The sequence below is a fragment of the Chlorocebus sabaeus genome, chromosome 1, assembly GCF_047675955.1.
Source record: "Chlorocebus sabaeus isolate Y175 chromosome 1, mChlSab1.0.hap1, whole genome shotgun sequence".
Lineage (NCBI taxonomy): Eukaryota > Metazoa > Chordata > Mammalia > Primates > Cercopithecidae > Chlorocebus > Chlorocebus sabaeus.
Window position 1 is genome coordinate 139670 of NC_132904.1, and position 19112 is coordinate 158781.

At 56.8% G+C, this 19112-nt stretch overlaps 3 protein-coding genes across 3 annotated transcripts; all 3 read right to left on the reverse strand.

Annotated features, from left to right (window-relative positions):
* Window positions 1–868: 868 nt before the first annotated feature.
* Window positions 869–7271, reverse strand: LOC140713197 (uncharacterized). Its single transcript, XM_073022649.1, has 3 exons — window positions 7208–7271; window positions 5654–6476; window positions 869–974 (listed from the first exon to the last, which is right to left on the reverse strand). The coding sequence occupies exons 1-3, from the start codon at window positions 7269–7271 to the stop codon at window positions 890–892; spliced, it is 972 nt and encodes a 323-aa protein (XP_072878750.1). The 3' UTR covers window positions 869–889.
* A 125-nt stretch (window positions 7272–7396) lies between these two features.
* Window positions 7397–12378, reverse strand: IFITM1 (interferon induced transmembrane protein 1). Its single transcript, XM_008002932.3, has 3 exons — window positions 12247–12378; window positions 8303–8646; window positions 7397–7746 (listed from the first exon to the last, which is right to left on the reverse strand). The coding sequence occupies exons 2-3, from the start codon at window positions 8486–8488 to the stop codon at window positions 7555–7557; spliced, it is 378 nt and encodes a 125-aa protein (XP_008001123.1). The 5' UTR covers window positions 8489–8646; window positions 12247–12378; the 3' UTR covers window positions 7397–7554.
* An 80-nt stretch (window positions 12379–12458) lies between these two features.
* LOC103238550 (interferon-induced transmembrane protein 3) lies at window positions 12459–13748 on the reverse strand. The gene is made up of 2 exons (XM_073021309.1): window positions 13357–13748; window positions 12459–12788 (listed from the first exon to the last, which is right to left on the reverse strand). The coding sequence occupies exons 1-2, from the start codon at window positions 13603–13605 to the stop codon at window positions 12636–12638; spliced, it is 402 nt and encodes a 133-aa protein (XP_072877410.1). The 5' UTR covers window positions 13606–13748; the 3' UTR covers window positions 12459–12635.
* Window positions 13749–19112: the final 5364 nt, after the last annotated feature.

Below are 19112 nucleotides of genomic sequence, written 5' to 3' on the forward strand. Positions count from 1 at the left end.
GCACGTCCCCGGCCGAGCCTTCCGGCCCCGCTCTGGGGCTCCCACCTCCCCTTCACCCGCGGGGGGCCCGATTTCCGCGTCTCCGGGGCCCCTCCCTGGGCCGGGGCTCCAGCTGAATCCAGGAGGGACCTGTGGGAGGACTTGGTGGTCCGGGAATCACCCCGGGAGCCCGGTCCTGTGACCCCACAATGGGTTCTCTTTGCGCTCCGGGACAGAGCCCGTGGGTCGCATCGGGGCAGGGGACTTGCAATAAGGAAAGTGGAATTCGCGCAGAGCCGGCTGCAGGGGAGACCCGAGTTTTGTTATTACTCAAATCCGTCTCCCCCAAAACGTGGGGATCCGCGTTTGGAAGGATGATTTGGTGGGTAGGCGGCCAGTGAGTCAGGAGTGCTGACCGGGCCGGTTGGAGATGAAGCCTTGGGGAGTCCAAGCTGTCTTCCCAACCCTAACCCAGTTCCTGGGTAGGGGCCACAGGACCAGCGGAGCCAGACTGGGGGTCTGGGTGGTGGCAGCTGATCCACTGAGTGCGGGGTCTGTAAAGTATCTCAAACTCTGATCCTAGGTTCCACAGTCGTGCTGTGATCCTCGGGAGCAACTTGGGGGCTGGCGGGGTCAGAATCTTCCATCCTCCAGCTGCGTGACTCCTAAACCATCATTTCTAATCGTGCGGCGAATGTGTTAGTCCTGCAAAGGCAAACTAGTCCCCAGGCAGGAAGGGGGCTTGTTCAGCCTTCATCGATAAACGCTTCTCCCCAGATCAGTTTAGGCGAAGCCCAGGGATGAGCAAGGACAGCTTGGAGGTTAGGAGCCAGACGGAGTCGGTTAGGTCAGACCTCCTTCACTGTCGTGATGACTTTGGAAAGGGTGGTTTCATTTCCATGCCTGCCCCTCAGAATCCTGCCTCCCTCTTGTGCCCTGCAGTGTCTTCCTCCTTAAACCGCAAAACACCTTCCACAGGAAATTGAAGCCGCACCCTGTGGGGAAAAGAAAGATCAGACTGTTACTGTGTCTATATAGAAAGAAGTAGATATAAGAGACTCCATTTTGTTCTGTATTTGAGATGCTGTTAATCTGTGACCCTACCCCCAACCTTGTCCTTGCAAGAGACAGGTGCTGTGGTGATTCAGGGTTTAAAGGATTTTGGGCTGTGCAGGGTGTGCTTTGTTAAACAAGTGCCTGAAGGCAGCTTGCTGGTTAAAAGTCATCACCATTCTCTTAATCTCAAGTTCCCAGGGATAGGCACACTGCCAAAGGTCGCAGGCACCTCTGCCTAGGAAAGCTAGGTATTGTCCAAGGTTTCTCCACATGTGATAGTCTGAACTATGGTCTCGAGGGAAGGGAAAGACCTGATCGTCCCCCAGCCTGACACCCGTGAAGGGTCTGTGCTGAGGAGGACCAGTACAAGAGGAAAGAAGGCCTCTTGGCGGTTGTTGGCGGTTGAGATAGAGAAGAGCATCCCTGGGCAATGGAACATCTCGGTGTAAAACCCGATTGTGTGCTCTGTTTACTGAGACAGGAGAAAACCACCTTATGGCAAAAGGTGGGACTTGCAGGCGCAATGCTGCTAAACGGTTTATGGAGATGTTTGCATATGCATATCAAGGCACAGCATTTTCCCTTTAAACTTATTCATGTCACAGAGAACTTTATTCATATGTCTTACTGCTGACTTTCTCCCTACAATGATCCTATTATCCTGCCACTTCCTTTTCTTTAAGATGGTAAAGATAATTATCAATAAATACTAAGGAACTCAGAGACCGGTACCGGCGTGGGTCCTGAGCGCTGGTCCCCTGGGCCCACTTTTTCTTTCTCTATACTTTGTCTCTGTGTCTCATTTCTTTTCTCAGGTCTCTCGTTCCACCTAACGAGAAACGCCCACAGGTGTGGAGGGGCAGGCCACCCTTCACACCCCACTCCGCAGTCACGTGTGGCCTTTGATAGGAGGTCACAAAGCCTTGCAGGGAGTTTGTTTAGGCAGTCCTCGATGTCTCAGAGCAGGCTCCATCCACATCCACCCCTGGCTTGCCGGGACCCAGCCACAGTTTGGTCTAAGTGGCCTGGGATGTGGTTGGGGCTGGCAGTGGCCTGTTGGGGATTGGGTGGAGGGTGGCGGGGTTGGTGTGCGATTTGGGGAGGCCTAGCTGTGACTCCCAGCAAGGGCGATGGCTAGCTCTTCATAGGAAGTGTCGATGCTTCTGCAGGCTCAGGGCTCCGGAGACCTGGATGCAGATTCCAGATGATCAGGCCAGATAGCCGGCCATGTGTCTGCCCAAGGTACTCTCTAGCAGCCCTGAATGGCTGAGTAGATCTGCCTAAGATGGGAGTTTAACCTTCATATTCGTTTGTTTTCACACTAGTATAAAGAACTGCTTGAGATTGGGTAATTCATACATTAAAGAGATTTAATTGATTCACACGGCTGGGTAGGTGTCAGGAAACTTACAATCATGGTAGAAGTTGAAGGGGAAACAAGGCACCTTTTCCACAATGCGGCTGGAAGGAGAATGAATGAAGGATGACCTACCCAACGCTCTTAAAACCATCAGATCTGTAGAAAACTCACTCTGAGGAGAACAGCATGGGGAACCACCCCATGACCCAGCTCCCTCCACCTCGTCTCTCGGGTGACACATGGGGGTTATGAGCATAACGAGGACTATAAGTGAAGATGAGATTTGGGTGGGAACACAAAGTGTAACCATAGCACCTTCTTTGGAGCTCATCTATTTTTAGGTGTTTGTGTACCTGTATTTTGGGGAAAATAATAAACGGAGACTAAAATCAATAACCCCTCCGTACCCATTACCAGCATCCACAATGCTCACCTTCTGCCACTTTCTCATCTATGCCCCCATCTGAGATTAGATGATAGCTCATCGTCTTTTAGATTTTTAGGTAAAACTTACGTTAATAGGGGCAAATCCCATCTGTCCAGTTTTGAAAATGTAAACCTCCTTGTGAAAAATTATGTTGTTAGCAGCGGAATGTATCTGAGTCACAGGGCATGAAAATGTAAGTGGTGGCAAATCCATGTGACTCTGCAGCAACCTCAGTTCTTGCCCCCTCAGAAGAAAGAATTCGACTGAGGGGCATAAGGCAGAAGGAGAGACCAAGGAAGACAGCAGGAGTGGAAGGAAGGAGCTACACTGGGAAGAGGGCCAAGTGGGCAACTTGAGACATGAAGTAAGCAGGTGGATCTTCGACGTGGGTTTTATGTGGTGGCTTCTGCGTCTTCCGCCCCTTGTCCGCATTCTTCTCTTGGCGCGGGCTATCTGCAAACACGGTGGTCTGCCAGCACTTGGGCGTGGCTGCATGGAGGGTGTTTGCTGGAGCTCTGCGCATGCTCACTTGAGGCCTTCTTCTCCTACCAGCCGAAAGCTCGTGGGAGGTCATGCGCCAGTTAAAGCAGCCATTTGACCTCCTCATGCGCGTGCTGGAGCCCACTCACCCAACCCCTGAGGTCTTACTGGGAAACTGCTGACCACGTTTCGGGTTTTTTCTATCTACTGGGAGACTGCCTTTCCTTGGCGCTGGTCGCTACCAATTTTTATTTTAGAGAAACGGTGTAACAACCATCTGACCATCACCTGAGGGGTCGCCTGATATTCCTGGTTAGGGGTGGGAAGCGCTCTCCTGTCCTGGTGAAGCCCCAGGAGCTACCTACTGTAACAGTATCAGTGAGAAGAATTATTGAAACTGTGAACTGAGCTAACCCACCCCCCATCTTGACTTTCCCTTAATTATTCATGGTTTTTGGGGCCAAACTGACTTTGAGAGACATATAGGCTATTGTTTCAATGACAATAGGCCTTGTCCAAAACTCAGCGGCTCGTCATGATTGGGGACTAAACTCTGATTTTTTATCTTGCCCAAATTCCTATCTAAGGGGCTTGGGAAGCCATGCCCTACAAACCATAAATTCTCATCAGATGGGTTTTATTTTACTATGTATATCATGACTTACTTTCCAACCTGACCCTGGCATAACGTTACGATACAAGGAAGAAAATAAAAAAACATTTCACCCCAAAACATGTTTCTTTGCCATATTTTGAAATGGCCCTGCAAAGCTGTTCTTTGTGGGGGGAAATTTGCATCTGTAAAGAATCTCAGCTGGGCGCGGTGGCTCATGCCTGTAATCCCAGCACTTTGGGAGGCCGAGGCGGGTGGATCACAAGGTCAGGAGATCGAGACCACGGTGAAACCCCGTCTCTACTAAAAATACAAAAAATTAGCCGGGCGCGGTGGCGGGCGCCTGTAGTCCCAGCTACTCAGGAGGCTGAGGCAGGAGAATGGCGTGAACCCGGGAGGCGGAGCTTGCAGTGAGCCGAGATCGCGCCACTGCCCTCCAGCCTGGGCGACAGAGCGAGACTCCGTCTCAAAAAAAAAAAAAAAAAAAAAAAAAAAAAAAAAAAAAAAAACTCTATTGGCCGGGCACGGTGGCTCAAGCCTGTAATCCCAGCACTCTGGGAGGCCGAGACAGGCGGATCACGAGGTCAGCAGATCGAGACCATCCTGGCTAACATGGTGAAACCCTGTCTCTACTAAAAAATACAGAAAACTAGCCGTGCGAGGTGGTGGGCGCCTGTAGTCCCAGCTACTAGGGAGGCTGAGGCAGGAGAATGGCGTGAACCCAGGAGGCGGAGCTTGCAGTGAGCTGAGATCCTGCCACTGCACTCCAGCCTGGGCGACACAGCGAGACTCCGCCTCAAAAAAAAAAAAAAAAAAAAAAGAGAATCTCTATTAACATAGCTAAATCTGTTTCTTCCAGACCCTCCCAGTCCTGAGGAGATTAACAGTTGAGCACCTTTTAAAGATCTGAATAGGGAACATTTGCCATCTATTGTCTCCTAAGGACAGCCACTATAAAACTTCAAAAGAACTTCGGTCTCCACAATCTTTATTTTAACCTGTACACCCCCTTTCTACCAATCCCAGGTCTTTAGACAAACTCAGTGACTCAATCATCAACGAGAGGATTAAATTCACCTGCAGGCTGGAGCACTGCCGCCGCCCCCTCCCCCCCACACACACAACACCCCAGCTTTGTGTTGTCCTGCCTTTCTGGACCAAACCAATGTATTTATTTTTTTTTTCAATGTATTTCTTAAATGTATTTGATTGATGCCTCATGTCTCCATAAAATGTATAAAACCAAGCTGGGCCCCGACCACCTTGGGCCTATGTTCTCAGGATTTCCTGAGGGCGGCATCAGGAGCCATATTTAGCTCAGAATAAATCTCTTAAACTATTTCACAGAGTTCGACTCTTTTCGTCGTCGTAATTTAGAGCTTAAGATTGGCCTTTTGAGATTTCCCCCCCTCTTTTTTTGCGTGCCTGACACCCATGGCTCCCCCTGGACCTGACAGCTCCTGTGGTCCCACCTGGGAGGAGCGACTCAGCTCAAGAGGACAGAAAGGGTCTATTAAATCTTTTTTTTTTTTCCCCGCAGAGTACTCTGCCGCCCAGGCTAGGGTAGGGTGCGGTGGCGCGATCTCGGCTCACGGCAGCCCCTGCCTCCCAAACCCTTTCTTTACTGCAACGCCCTCGCGGGCAGGAAGGCCCCTCCAGCGATTGCAAATGGATGCCCGCCGCACCCAGAGTCCGCCGGTCGCTTCCCCTCTCGATCTCCGCCCTCTGGGAGGCAAACCTGTCCACGCCGCGGTCAGCCTGGCCGGTCCCACGGCATCCCGTGTGGGGCAGGTGTGTCCTCCGGCGCCTGCCGCCTGGGCTCGGCGTCCGCCCCGTGTCCCCCAGGAGGGTTTCTCCCGCTGTGGACGCGCCCCGTGTGGCCGCCTCCTCCCGACCGAGAGCACCTGCGCCGCGCCTGGTCTTGCCCTTCTCCGGAGCCGGCGGCCCGAGTCTCCCCTGCAGAGGAGGAGAGGCCCAACGCCGCTGGGGCCTGGCGGGCGATGCTGTCCACGGGGACCCGAGTCCGCGGCGGGGAGCGGCCGGGCCGACCAGCTCCGCTCCCGCGAGTGCTGTTTGGGAAACTTCTCGGCTCGGGCTTTCACCTCCCCGCGGTCCGCGCACACCCCACGCCCGTGGGGACCGGGATCTGGCCGCGCTGCGGGGCCGTGGCGAGCTGGCGTTCGGCACCCAGGACCCACGACGCGCGCTGCGTCTCCGCCTTCGTGATGCCTCAGACTTCCCGTCACATTTCAAGACTGCAGGATCCCGGGGCCCTCGCTGGGTGCACCAGAGGGGTCTCCCCCGGCAGGACCCTCTTCCCGAGCTCCCGCGGGGCTCCTGGTCGAAGCTGCCCTCCCGGGCCCTCGCGAGCGCTGCCCGCCTGGGGGAAGTCCCCGCACCCGCGCACCCCGCACCTGGGCCTGGGCACCTGGCTCCGCCGCCCCCGCGGGCCCGGCTGCTGCTCCCGCCGGCCTCCCTGCCTCGGGGCGAGCGCCTTTCCCTGATCCGGCGGCACCGGGCCGTCCCCTCAATGCCCAGGACCTCCGAGCCGGCCTCGCTCCCTGGTCACGCTGGCAAAAGTGGAACCCTGGGCGAGAGGGCGCGCCCTGATGCGCGTCCATGGCCCCCTCCCGGGGACCCCCACAGTCAGGGCGCCGCAGGTGAGCGGCAGGGGAAGTGGGGGACAGTTAGGGCGGTCGGTCCCCAGCTAGGTCCCGGGAGAGCCCTGCAGTACCGCCGGCTGAGGCAGAAGGCAGGCGGGGCTTGTCATCGCGGTCCCACTGCTGGCAGGCTGAGAGCCAGAATCCCCCGAGGGGCAAGTCACCTGTGGGAGGACCCCCGCCGCCCCAGCGAGGCCCTGCTTTGGCCCCAGGAACTCCTCTACCCAGGAGGCCCAGCCAGTTTTGGGTTCAGACTTCAGAGTTTCCGTCCGACTTGGTGGAGAAGTCACTGAGTCCGACTGGCTTCCGCAGTCAGCCCACAGTGGGGGCTTCGCGCCACCCTCGGGCCACTGGCTGCCCCCACCCCAGGGGAGCAGGAAAGACCCCGGCTGGACTGGAGGAGGCAGGTGCCAGGACCCAGCACACCTGGATCACCCAGGAGGGGCTGCAGCCCTGAGGCTCCTTCAGCTGCTACTCTGCCCCTCCCACAGGGCACAAGCCGCACACCAAGCCCCTGCCCCTCCCACAGGGTCTAAGCTGCACACATCTGCAAGAAGAGCTGCTCCAGCCAACTCAGAGGCAGGCAGGGTTGTCCTGGCCCAAAGGTATTCTGGCGCCAGAGAAACACCCACCCCACAGTCCTGGTCCGGCTACTGCCCACGGCAGAAGGCCGAAACCAGCAAATTCTGAGCACATCCCTGCTCCCCACCAGAGCTTCACAGAGGAGGGATGCGACTGTGCAGGGGCTAACACTGGGCTGTCTCAGGACTAGGCTGGGACCGTGCAGCAGGGTCCCCACTCCAGGTGAAGTCACAGCATCATCACAAGCACGTGCACTTTATTGAATGTCATTGTGGACAGGTGTGTGGGGATAAAATGCTGTATCTAGGGGGAGGACCAAGGGGACAGGGACAACAGCCCCAGCGTGAGGGCCAGCATTGCAAAGTGGAGTACAAGGGTCGCGGGCTATGGGCAGCTACTAGTAACGCTGTTTTTCCTGTACGATCTGTAACATAACATGGTAGATTGCCACAGAGCCAAACACCAGTAACAGGATGAATCCGATGGTCATGAGGATGCCCACAATCAGGGCCGAGATGTTCAGGCACTTGGCGGTGGAGGCATAGGCCTGGGCCCCGGTCACATCGCCAACCATCTTCCTGTCCCTAGACTGGGGGAGAGGATACAGCTGAGGGCTCTGAGAGCCACATGCTATGGCTCCAGCTTCCCCCTGGCTCTTTCCTGCCCTGAGATCAGGGACCACCCCCTCCCCTTCCTCACTCTGGCTCAGACTCTCCAGGGGCCTCGGGGCTCATCCTCCTTCTGCCTTGGCGCCAGCACAGGCTGTTCTCCCCACCACGGGGTGAAGTCACCTGTGAGTTCCCTTCTCACTTTCTGGGAGAGCCTGGGTGCGAGTCTGGAAGGTGAGGGTGTAATTTCTGGTATTGGGCTGTAGGGAGAATTGCTCTGGGCTAGTGGACAGCCAGGGACAAACTGAGCCAGCCAGCCTCCTGGAGCCTCCTCCTAGACCTGCACTGGGAGGATTCCCCAAGCCACACACACACAGATCACACAGACAAAGCTACTGACGTGGGCACACACGGGACAGAGGTGCACACAAACTCACACTCACAGGGACACACAAGTCCCCACCCCAGGCAGCATCTGGGCAGGTGGAGCCCCAGGCTCACTGACACCCTCTAAGCATCCCCTGGGGCCACACGCACCTTCACGGAGTAGGCGAACGCTATGAAGCCCAGGCAGCACCAGTTGAAGAAGATGGTGTTGAACAGGGACCAGACGACATGGTCGGGCACGGAGGTCTCGCTTTGGATGTTGATCATGGTGGACCTTGGGAGGATGGTGCTATGGGGTGCCCCCAGCACAGACACCTCGTGCTCCTCCTTGTGCATTTTCTGACTTTGGAGAAAGAAGTGTTGAGTGAAGGTTCGAGAAGTGTGGTTTTCAGCGTGGAGGGAAGTGGAGCTGTGGTGTCCGGATGCAGTGAGCCCTGCTTTCCCCTGTTGTTTCAGTTTCTCAGAAGTGTGTATTTCTCTTAAGTTTCTATTTCCTGTTGTTTATAAATTGGTGAATTAGCCGGGGACCAATGAGGTGTGGAATAAATTCTTGAGGATCAAATTACTTTATGGCAGGGTGGGAGGAAAGGCTGAAGGTTAAAAGGGAGGAGCTTCCTCATCAGAAATTTAAGTCAGGATTAGTGACTTCCTAAGTCTTGCGTTTAGGGGACCCTGAGGATTTTACCCAGGCTTGGGTTCTCTCCACCCCAGGTCAGCAAGTACAGGACCTCACTGTCCCAGTTCAGGGCCCCTGCCAGGCCCCCACTGGGGCCTTCACACTCCAGATGCCAGGACAACCCCCCAAAGCTCTCATCTCATTTGTCACAGGCCTCGTCTCCTGAAATCCTTGCTCTTTTCCTGGGGCTGCAGTCCTGCTCTGTGCGGGTTTGGGGGCTAAACCTCCCAGGTCAGAGGCCTGGTGGCCAAAGTTTCCTGCCCCAAAGCAGCGCTCCAGGCCCAGGAACGGGGACTCTGGGGAGCACTGTCTGAAGAGGGGGCTGTGTTGAGACACAGGGAGGATTGCAGGGCCTGTGGGGGGAGCTTTGGAGCACAGGGCACACTTGTGCCACCCCTACCTCCTGGGTCCCAGCATTTCCCATGGCTTTGGTTGGGTGGGTGCTAGGCGTTGGGCCGCAACCATGCAGGAGAGACCTGGAGGGTTGACAAAACCAAGTCTGGGGTTGTCAGGCCTGGGGGCCCCTTCACAGGGACATGGAATTGTCAACTGAGTAGCAGGAGGGAGCCCTCAGGCATAAGGATCATGAATTACAGTTGCAAATTACATAAAGGAAAAATCAAAGCCCAAATGTGGACCTACAATTATTAATATAATGTTCTTAAGTTCTCTTTCTGCTTTCTTTTCTGCCTGCGTTAAGTCTGCTGTTACTTTTCCACAGAGATAAAATTCACTGTTTGCATCCAACCATTTCTTTTTATTGTTTGTGTAAACCAATGAATTTGTATGACTATCTCATGGCTGGAGTTCTGAAGTAAAAGCCATACTTTTGCTTGAGTGTGTATGTGCGTTTATGTGTGCATACACATGTTTCGTTACATGTTTTTGGCCACAAGTTACCAAATTTAGCTTAAACTTAAAGAGTACTCATAAATTAAATAAAAAGCCTAAATGCTTTTCACCTTCATGTGACGTAAGTAAAATCTTTAATAAGCTAGCTTTAAAATTACTGGTAAGTAAAATCTTTAATAAGCTAGCTTTAAAATTACTGGTAATGTTAGAAATTGTAGCAGGACGAGTCACAGACAAAACCCTCAGACACCGAGTTGCGGAAGGAAAGTGCTTTATTTGGCCTTTATTCAGACGGGAGCATTAGCAGACTTCCATCTCAAAAACTGAGCTCCAAAACCATCAGCCCCTCCCTACCCATTGCAGCCAAAAAAAAAAAAAAAAAAAGAACTCGCCCTCGCCCTTGCTTGGAGTCACTGCTGGGCCTCCCCAAATCGCACACCAACCCCGCCACCCTCCACCCAATCCCCAACAGGCCACTGCCAGCCCCAACCACATCCCAGGCCACTTAGACCGGCAAGCCAGGGGTGGATGCGGATGGAGCTTGCTCTGAGACATCCAGGGCTGCCTAAACAAACTCCCTGCAAGGCTTCGTGACCTCCTATCAAAGGCCACACGTGACTGCAGAGTGGGGTGCGGCTTCAATTTCCTGTGGAAGGTGTTTTGCAGTTTAAGGAGGAAGACACTGCAGGGCACAAGAGGGAGGCAGGATTCTGAGGGGCAGGCATGGAAATGAAACCACCCTTTCCAAAGTCATCACGACAGTGAAGGAGGTCTGACCTAACCGACTCCGTCTGGCTCCTAACCTCCAAGCTGTCCTTGCTCATCCCTGGGCTTCGCCTAAACTGATCTGGGGAGAAGCGTTTATCGATGAAGGCTGAACAAGCCCCCTTCCTGCCTGGGGACTAGTTTGCCTTTGCAGGACTAACACATTCGCCGCACGATTAGAAATGATGGTTTAGGAGTCACGCAGCTGGAGGATGGAAGATTCTGACCCCGCCAGCCCCCAAGTTGCTCCCGAGGATCACAGCACGACTGTGGAACCTAGGATCAGAGTTTGAGATACTTTACAGACCCCGCACTCAGTGGATCAGCTGCCACCACCCAGACCCCCAGTCTGGCTCCGCTGGTCCTGTGGCCCCTACCCAGGAACTGGGTTAGGGTTGGGAAGACAGCTTGGACTCCCCAAGGCTTCATCTCCAACCGGCCCGGTCAGCACTCCTGACTCACTGGCCGCCTACCCACCAAATCATCCTTCCAAACGCGGATCCCCACGTTTTGGGGGAGACGGATTTGAGTAATAACAAAACTCGGGTCTCCCCTGCAGCCGGCTCTGCGCGAATTCCACTTTCCTTATTGCAAGTCCCCTGCCCCGATGCGACCCACGGGCTCTGTCCCGGAGCGCAAAGAGAACCCATTGTGGGGTCACAGGACCGGGCTCCCGGGGTGATTCCCGGACCACCAAGTCCTCCCACAGGTCCCTCCTGGATTCAGCTGGAGCCCCGGCCCAGGGAGGGGCCCCGGAGACGCGGAAATCGGGCCCCCCGCGGGTGAAGGGGAGGTGGGAGCCCCAGAGCGGGGCCGGAAGGCTCGGCCGGGGACGTGCCCGAGGGGGAGGAGAGGGACGCCCGTGCTCGGCAGGCGCTGCGGGTCTCCGGGTCCGCGTCCCGCGCACCCCCCGGGGTCCGGGCTGCGGGCGGAGCCTCCCCCGGGACCTGCACCTGCGCCGGCCGCCGCCAGGGGCGCCGCTGAGCTCCCGCCTCCTCCGCTTCTCCCTCCCCGCCCGGCGGGGCCGCGCCCCCCACCCGGGCCCACTTCGGAGTTCGCCCCCTTCGGAACTCAGCTCCGGGAGACCCCGAGGGGAGAGGGCGCCTGGACCCCTGGGCCGAGAGCGCGGCTCCGGGTCTGGGGCGGGCACGGGAGGGGACGGGGAGTAGATCCAGACCTGGCGCCGGGGGCGGACGGCGGGGCGGGCGCGCGTGGCCACCCCAGCTCCTCCCGCGGCCGCCCACGGGGCACCCCAGACGCCCACACCGGAGACCGAACGGGGGAAGGGCGCTGTAACCAGGTCGGGGCGGGGGAGTCTGTCCAGGGGCCAGACCCGGGTGGAGGGAACTTGCATGAGGGCAGCTCCACTGCTCCTGTGCCGCCCCCACCGCGGGGGAGCAGGGACGATGCCCCCTGGACTGGAGGCGGCAGTTGCCAAGAAGCAGCACCTGGGTCACCCAGGAGGGCCTACGAGGCCCGGGGCTCCTTCAGCTGCTGCCCTGGGCACAAAGCCCCCTCCCTCCCACGGGGCCTGAGCCGCCCACATGTGCAGGACTGGCTGCTCCAGACAGCTCGGTGCTCCCTCCACCCCGAGGAACTAAAGCCAGGCCCCCAGCACCACAGAGCAGGGCCTGGGAGCAGCTGGGGAGCCGGTGCCACCTTGCCCCTTCCTGGCCCTGCTGGGGGCTCAAGCCCTTCCCTCTGTCCTCAGCCGACAGCCTGGATTGCTCACAGGCCAAGAGAGTATCCTTGGGCCCAGGGTGTCCCTGACTCAGCACTGACGTTCCCAAAAAGAGCCTACCTTGAGTCGGAGCTGAGACTTCCAGGACACAGGAACTCCTCCCAGGGCCCTGGATCCAGCTGCTGCCCACAGCAGGAGGCCGGAAACCAGAAGGCCTGAGCACTTGCCCGGTCCCCAAGAGCTGCAGAGGCCAGAAGGGGCAGTGCAGGGGCTGACCACACTGCTAGGTCTCAGATCCACGCTCAGGACCCAGAGCAGGACTCCTCCCCAGGTGAAGTCACAGCAGCACCAGAAACATGTGCACTTTATTGAATGCCATTGTAGAAAAGTGTGTGAGGATAAAGGGCTGATACAGAACTCGGCTCTGGGGGCAGGGCGAGGAATGGAAGGTGGAGCACGTGGGACACAGGTTATGGGCAGAGCTCCTGGCCTGAATGATGTCTCCTGACCTATTGATGGGCTTGGAAGATCAATACTGGGACGACAATGAGCAGAATGGTCATGAGGATGCCCAAAATCAGGGCCCAGATGTTCAGGCACTTGGCGGTGGAGGCATAGGCCTGGGCCCCAGTCAGGTCGCCAACCATCTTCCTGTCCCTAGACTGGGGGAGAAGAGATGGTGAGGGGACCAGGATCCCTCAGCTGAGAGCCATGTGCTGTGGCTCCCACTCCCCCCGGTTCCTCCCCACTCTGAGATCAGGGACCACCCCCTCCCCTTCCTCACTGTGGCTCAGACTCTCCAGGGGCCTTGGGGCTCATCCTCCTTCTGCCTTGGCCCCAGCACAGGTTGTTCTCCCCACCATGGGGTGAAGTCGCCTGTGAGTTCCTTTCTCACTTTCTGGGAGAGCCTGGGTGCGAGTCTGGAAGGTGAGGGTGTAATTTCTGGTATTGGGCTGTAGGGAGAATTGCTCTGGGCTAGTGGATCGCTGGGGACAAACTCTGAGCCAGCCAGCCTCCTGGAGCCTCCTCCTAGACCTGCACTGGGCGGATTCCCCAAGCCACACACACACAGATCACACAGACATAGCTACTGACGTGGGCACACACGGGACAGAGGTGCACACAAACTCACACTCACAGGGACACACGAGTCCCCACCCCAGGCAGCATCTGGGCAGGTGGAGCTCCAGGCTCACTGACCCTCTGAGCGTTCCCTGGGGCCATACGCACCTTCACGGAGTAGGCGAACGCTATGAAGCCCAGGCAGCAGGGGTTCATGAAGAGGGTGTTGAACAGGGACCAGACGACATGGTCGGGCACGGAGGTCTCGCTGCGGATGTGGATCACGGTGGACGTCGGGGGAGCATGGTTGTGGGGCGCCCCCAGCACAGCCACCTCGTGCTCTTCCTTGAGAATCTCATAGCTGGGGGGCTGGCTGCTGTTGACAGGAGAGAAGACGGTTTGGACCGTGTGGTTCATGGTGTCCTGCGAAGGCCAGTGGTGGTCGGGTTAGCGGGATGGTTCTCAGTGGGCCCTCCCTTTCCCCAGTAGTTTCGATTTCTCAACCATTTCCTTTTCCTGGCATTTGTCAAATTGGGACTTGGCCGGGGCCAGATGAGGGCGGAACAAATTCCTGAGGATCAAATTACTTTAGGACGGGGAGGAAGGAGGGGCTGAGGGCTGAGGGGCTTCCTCTCTAGAGCCCAAGTGAGCACATTTCTCATCTTATTAGGGGTGTGGGGGTCCTGGAGACTTCCCCTACGTTGGGAGTCTCCACACCCCAGGCCAGCAGCTGCAGGACCTCACTGTCCCGGTTCAGGGCTCCTGCCAGGTCTGTGCTGGTGCCTCCACACGCCAGGTCCCACAGCAGTTCCCCCAAAGCCCTTGCCTCACTTGTCACAGGCCTCATCTGCTGAAATGCCTTGTCCTTTCCTGGGGCTGCAGTCCTGCTCCGTGCGGGTGTGGGGGCTAAAGGTCCCCGTGTCTCCTGGTGCAGGTCAGAGGCCTGGCGGCCAACGCTGCCTGTCCCAAAGGAGCCCTCCAGGCCCAGGAACGGGGACTCTGGGGAGCACTGACGGAAGAGCGGGCTGTGGGATGCCAGTGGCAGAGGCCTGGATGGTGGAGTTAGGAGCCATGGCCCTTTACCCTGGAGGCCCACCTGGGTGAAGCCTCCCAGAGCCGCTCCACACGGCCCAGTGGCACCCACGCTGCCCAGAGCTCTGGGTGTCTGGTCCCTGGGGCACCCTCCAGATCTCCAGGTTCTGATCATCTCTGCCTCTTCCCTGGGTCCTCACACGGGTGCCAGCTGCTTCCTGCAGTTGCCGCCTGTTTTTCCCATGAACCGGTTTGTGCCTCTGAGCAGCTCCTGAGGTTACGTCCTCCCTGTGGAAACACCTTGTGTGGCCTCTGGGTTTCTTCCTGGACCCTCCTTGGCAGAGGCTACTGCGGCAAACTGAGCCGATGCTGTGCACTTGGCTGGTCAGAGGGGCCAGTGTGGGCAGGGCTGGCAGGGGAGGGGTCACAGGGGCGGGAACGTGGCCTGTAGGCCTGTGTGCAGCGCGACCTGTTTAATTCCTGATGTGCCACATGGGCCCATTTTCCTGGGCGTATTTGCCCACCAGGCCAGACTCCCCAGAGGACATCGCTGAAGGTGGAACTTGCAGAGATGGGCGGCTGCTCTCCCTGCTGTAGCCTTTCACCGCAGCGGGTGGTCAGGTCCACATCAGTGACCTCCGGAGCTCACATGACAGTAGCGTGCAGCCGTGTAATTGCAGAGTGATGTGTTTGAGTAATGATGACTTTAGCTCTATAGGATAAATTTTATTGATAATTTATAAAATTTATAAGATTTAACTTTAACAATGGCTGTGATAACCAACAACTCACAGTGTGTCTTCATGTTGAACACCTTTGCTACGGGATGTTTTCCAGGCCACGCAGCAGTGATTGTATTCACATAGTATAATTTTTTTTTTTTTAATTCAGTTGGAGTCTTGCTCTGTCACCCAGGCTGGAGTGCAGTGGCGGGATCTCAGTTCACTGCAAGCTCCGCCTCCCGGGTTCAAGTCATTCTCCTGCCTCAGCCTCCGGAGTAGCTGGGACTACAGGCGCCGCCACCACGCCCGGCTAATTTTTTGTATTTTTAGTGGAGAAGGGGTTTCATTGTGTTCGCCAGGATGGTCTTGAGCTCCTGACCTCGTGATCCACCCACCTAGGCCTCCCAAAGTGCTGGGATTACAGGCATGAACCACCGCGCCCGGCCCACATAGTATAATTTTTTTTTTATTTTTGAGATGGAGTTTCACTCCTATTGCCCAAGCTGGAGTGCAGTGGTGCCATCTCGGCTCACTGCAACCTCCGCCTCCCGTGTTCAAGTGATTCTCCTGCCTCAGTCTCCCGAGTAACTGGGACTACAGGCGCCTGCCACCACAGCTTATTTTTGTATTTTTGGTAGAGATGGAGTTTCACCATATTGGCCAGGCTGGTCTCGAACTCCTGACCTTGTGATCCGCCTGCCTCGACCTCCGAAAGTGCTGGGATTTCAGGCGTGAGCCACCGCGCCCGGCCACCACGTAGTAAAATATTAACGTCTGACACTAAATGCCGACTTGCAGGAGTCAGTCCTCAGGCCCAGCTGCCTAAGTGCTCTTCCTTCTTCCTTCAAACTCTTCCTTAGGACAGAGTTTGTTCTAAGGAGCCATGTCCAGGCCTCCACTCGCCTTCTATCCCGGGCCTTCTCTCCCTGCTACACAGGATGGCCTGGCTTGTGTGTCTGGCTCTGCCATGGGGACACCATGGTCTGAAGCTCCCCTCACCGGGTGGAGTTCAGTGCCATGGAGATCCTACTTGCTCCCTCACCCACGGCTGACGCATGAAGCACCAGGCTCTGAATTCTGCCTCCTCCATCTTCTGGTCCCCCGGGATTCTCACTGCAGCCCTGGACATGAACGGAGGGACAAGCCTTGGGAAAACGTGGTGCGGGACCCGGTCAGGGCAGCCTGCCTGTTCCATCCGCGTGCTCTGGCTCCATGCTGGGAGGAGGCATTGGTGCTGGTCCACCACCTGCCCTTACTCAGTGGGTCTGACAGGGCCCTGCTGGTGGTGCACGGCTCTGCCGCAGGCTCGCGTGGTGTTCCCTGTCCATCTTTGGCAACAGAATAGAAAAGACTGCATTTGCCAGATCAGTGTCCACACCTCCCAGGCTCCAGGCCGACTTGATCTCCACCCGGCAGTCAGCTGCCACTGGGCTGCACTGGGTTAGTCTGCATCAATCCCCTCCACCCGCCGGGGGCCCTGGGTCCTGCGGGGCCAGACTGCTAGGAAAGGGAGGATGACCGGGGACCAGGGCCCTGCATCCACCAGGCTCCGAGGGTGCCACTTACTTCTGTCCCTTCCCAGATGAGACGTTGTTTTCGGTTGACTCTCCCAGCTGGGGCGGGAGGGGAAGCAGTTTCAGAGACTCCACCTGCTTGTCTCCCATGCAATGGCTGCCGCCCGCCAGGCCACTGACGGCACGAGGGGCTGTGCCCACCCCCATTTCTCCCAACCACACATTCTGGGAATGGGAAATGCCTGGGGGGACGGGTCCCTGGGCCAGGGCCCCACTGATCCCTCGGTCCCCCTGTGTCCCTCATGGGCCAGTGGCCAGGATGATGTTTTCTGTGTCAGGCTCCTGGCCTGTCCTCTGTGTCCAGCGTGGTCTGAGATGTCTGGGATGCCCCTTTCCTCAGGGCCCGTGATCCCAGTGCACGGCCACAAGCTCCTCGGGAAGGACTGAGGGATGCGAGGATCCTGGGGCCTCCAGCCTCACTGAGTGGATGGTCGGGGCGGAAGACTCGCTGGCGTCTGGAGGGACCAGGTCCTGAGTGGTGATGGAGGTGTCACCTGTGGCCTGCTCTGCCGAGGGCTCCTGGGCTGGTGGGAGCTGGGGAGCGGCCCTGTCGGCCTCCTTCTCTTTCCCTGTGGAGACAGCATCTTTCCAGACATCTGGGGACTCTGCTGGCAAATGTTGTGGGGGCTGCTCTCACTTGTGTTAGGAGGGAACTACTCTCCACCTGAGATCTTTCCGTCTCTGAGCCATCAGGCCCCTCTTCCGAAGGAGGTCAGTCCCAGTCGGGGCAGGGAGGCCTCCGCGGACGAATTGTCCTGTGTGGCTGGCACACTCCCAGCTGCGACCTTGGTGCCAGGGGTGCCCTGGCCCTCCCTGGCCTGCTGGTGGGTTTCCCAGCCTCAGAGACAGCATCCGGGATTCAGGCTGAGCCCCTGCCCAGGGAGGGGCCCAGGAGACGTAGAAATCGGGACCCCACGAGGGTGAAGAGGGGGTGGGAGTGGCAGAGGAGGGCAGGAAGCCTCGGTGAGGGGTGTGCCCGAGGGGGAGGAGAGGGGTTCCCGTCCTCGCCAGGTGCTGCAGGTCTCAGGGTCCACATCCCGCCAACCCACGGTGCCCCAGGAGCTGCATGTGAGCACGCGCCCGTCCGTAAGAGCTGCACAGAGGCCAGAAGGGGCACGGCAGGGACTGACCACTCTGCTCAGTCTCAGAACCACACTCTGGCCGGGCGCGGTGGCTCAAGCCTGTAATCCCAGCACTTTGGGAGGCCGAGACGGGCGGATCACGAGGTCAGGAGATCGAGACCATCCTGGCTAACACGGTGAAACCCCGTCTCTACTAAAAAATACAAAAAACTAGCCGGGCGAGGTGGCGGGCGCCTGTAGTCCCAGCTACTTGTGAGGCTGAGGCAGGAGAATGGCGTGAACTCGGGAGGCGGAGCTTGCAGTGAGCTGCGATCCGGCCACTGCACTCCAGCCTGGGTGACAGAGCGAGACTCTGTCTCAAAAAAAAAAAAAAAAAAAAAAAGAACCACACTCTGGACCCTCAACAGGACCCTCCCCAGGTGAAGTGGCAGCAGCACTGTTGTGGGATTCAGGAGGAGGAGAGAGAGACCTCACGTTAAAACAGGAGAATCTTCTATTAAGTACACTCAGGCCCAGCAGACTCACGTACAAAGACTGGGCCCAGAACAAAGACAGCATCTGACTTTTATACACACTTCACAGAAGGGCAGGGCTCGCTTACAGCGGTGTGAAAGCCGGGATACAGCGGCAGGACAAAGACAGGATCGCACATGACCGCTGCCAGGCAACCCAGATGTCCGTATCTAGGCTTGTCGGGACACGGGCTTATCCTGTAACCCTCCCTGTGGTGCCCAGGCAGCTGGAGTTCAGGCCTGCTCAGGCTTCACGTGACCGTCGTTATACTTCTTAGATAAAACAGAATACTTAAAGTCACTAGTTACAGAGTACAGGAATCTATAAACTCATTCCATAAAACTAAGGAAAATCTGTTTTTTTCTTCTCCCTGTGTTGAGGGAGTGCTGGGAGAGCCTCCAGAGCACAGCAGATAATATTATCAAGACTCTGCCGGGGTCTGGCCTGTGCCTGTGGCTGCCTCTGGGACAGGTCAGCCTAATACAGGAAAACCTATTTCTCTTTCTTTTTCAATTTATTTTTATTTAATTTCCTGCCTCATTCCCTTCCCCTCTTTGAGGCCTTTTATTATTATTATTATTATTATTATTATTATTATTATAATTAGAGACGGAGTCTCACTCTGTCCCCAGGCTGGAGTGCGGTGGTGGGATCTCGGCTCACTGCAAGCTCCGCCTCCCGGGTTCCCACCATTCTCCTGCCTCAGCCTCCCGAGTAGCTGGGACCACAGGCGCCGCCACCGCGCCCGGCTAGTTTTTTATATTTTTAGTAGAGACGGGGTTTCACCGTGTTAGCCAGGATGGTCTCGATCTCCTGACCTCGTGATCCGCCCTCCTTTGAGGCCTTTTATAAAAGAAGTTTACTGGAAGGCCTCAGTATTACTTAATTCTGAATGAAGAGACAGGTTTTCTTCTCTGGGCAAAAGTTGATATTTACGCAAAGACATTAGCTGAGGGGTAGTTTGCCTATAGCTGCTATTGCCTCTGTAGTTGCTTGAATGC

Excerpts from the sequence above, each read along its gene's own strand:
- LOC140713197 (XM_073022649.1), bottom strand. The coding sequence starts at position 7,271 with ATGTGCTCAGAATTTGCTGGTTTCGGCCTTCTGCCGTGGGCAGTAGCC. Across the intron at positions 6,477-7,207 it reads AGCCGGACCAGGACTGTGGG|GGAGCGAGGCCGGCTCGGAG; the intron begins GTGGGTGTTTCT and ends CAGCGTGACCAG. Across the intron at positions 975-5,653 it reads GCTGACCGCGGCGTGGACAG|GGTGCGGCTTCAATTTCCTG; the intron begins GTTTGCCTCCCA and ends TTTTCCCCACAG.
- IFITM1 (XM_008002932.3), bottom strand. The coding sequence starts at position 8,488 with ATGCACAAGGAGGAGCACGAGGTGTCTGTGCTGGGGGCACCCCATAGC. Across the intron at positions 7,747-8,302 it reads CGTTCGCCTACTCCGTGAAG|TCTAGGGACAGGAAGATGGT; the intron begins GTGCGTGTGGCC and ends CCTCTCCCCCAG.
- LOC103238550 (XM_073021309.1), bottom strand. The coding sequence starts at position 13,605 with ATGAACCACACGGTCCAAACCGTCTTCTCTCCTGTCAACAGCAGCCAG. Across the intron at positions 12,789-13,356 it reads CGTTCGCCTACTCCGTGAAG|TCTAGGGACAGGAAGATGGT; the intron begins GTGCGTATGGCC and ends CTTCTCCCCCAG.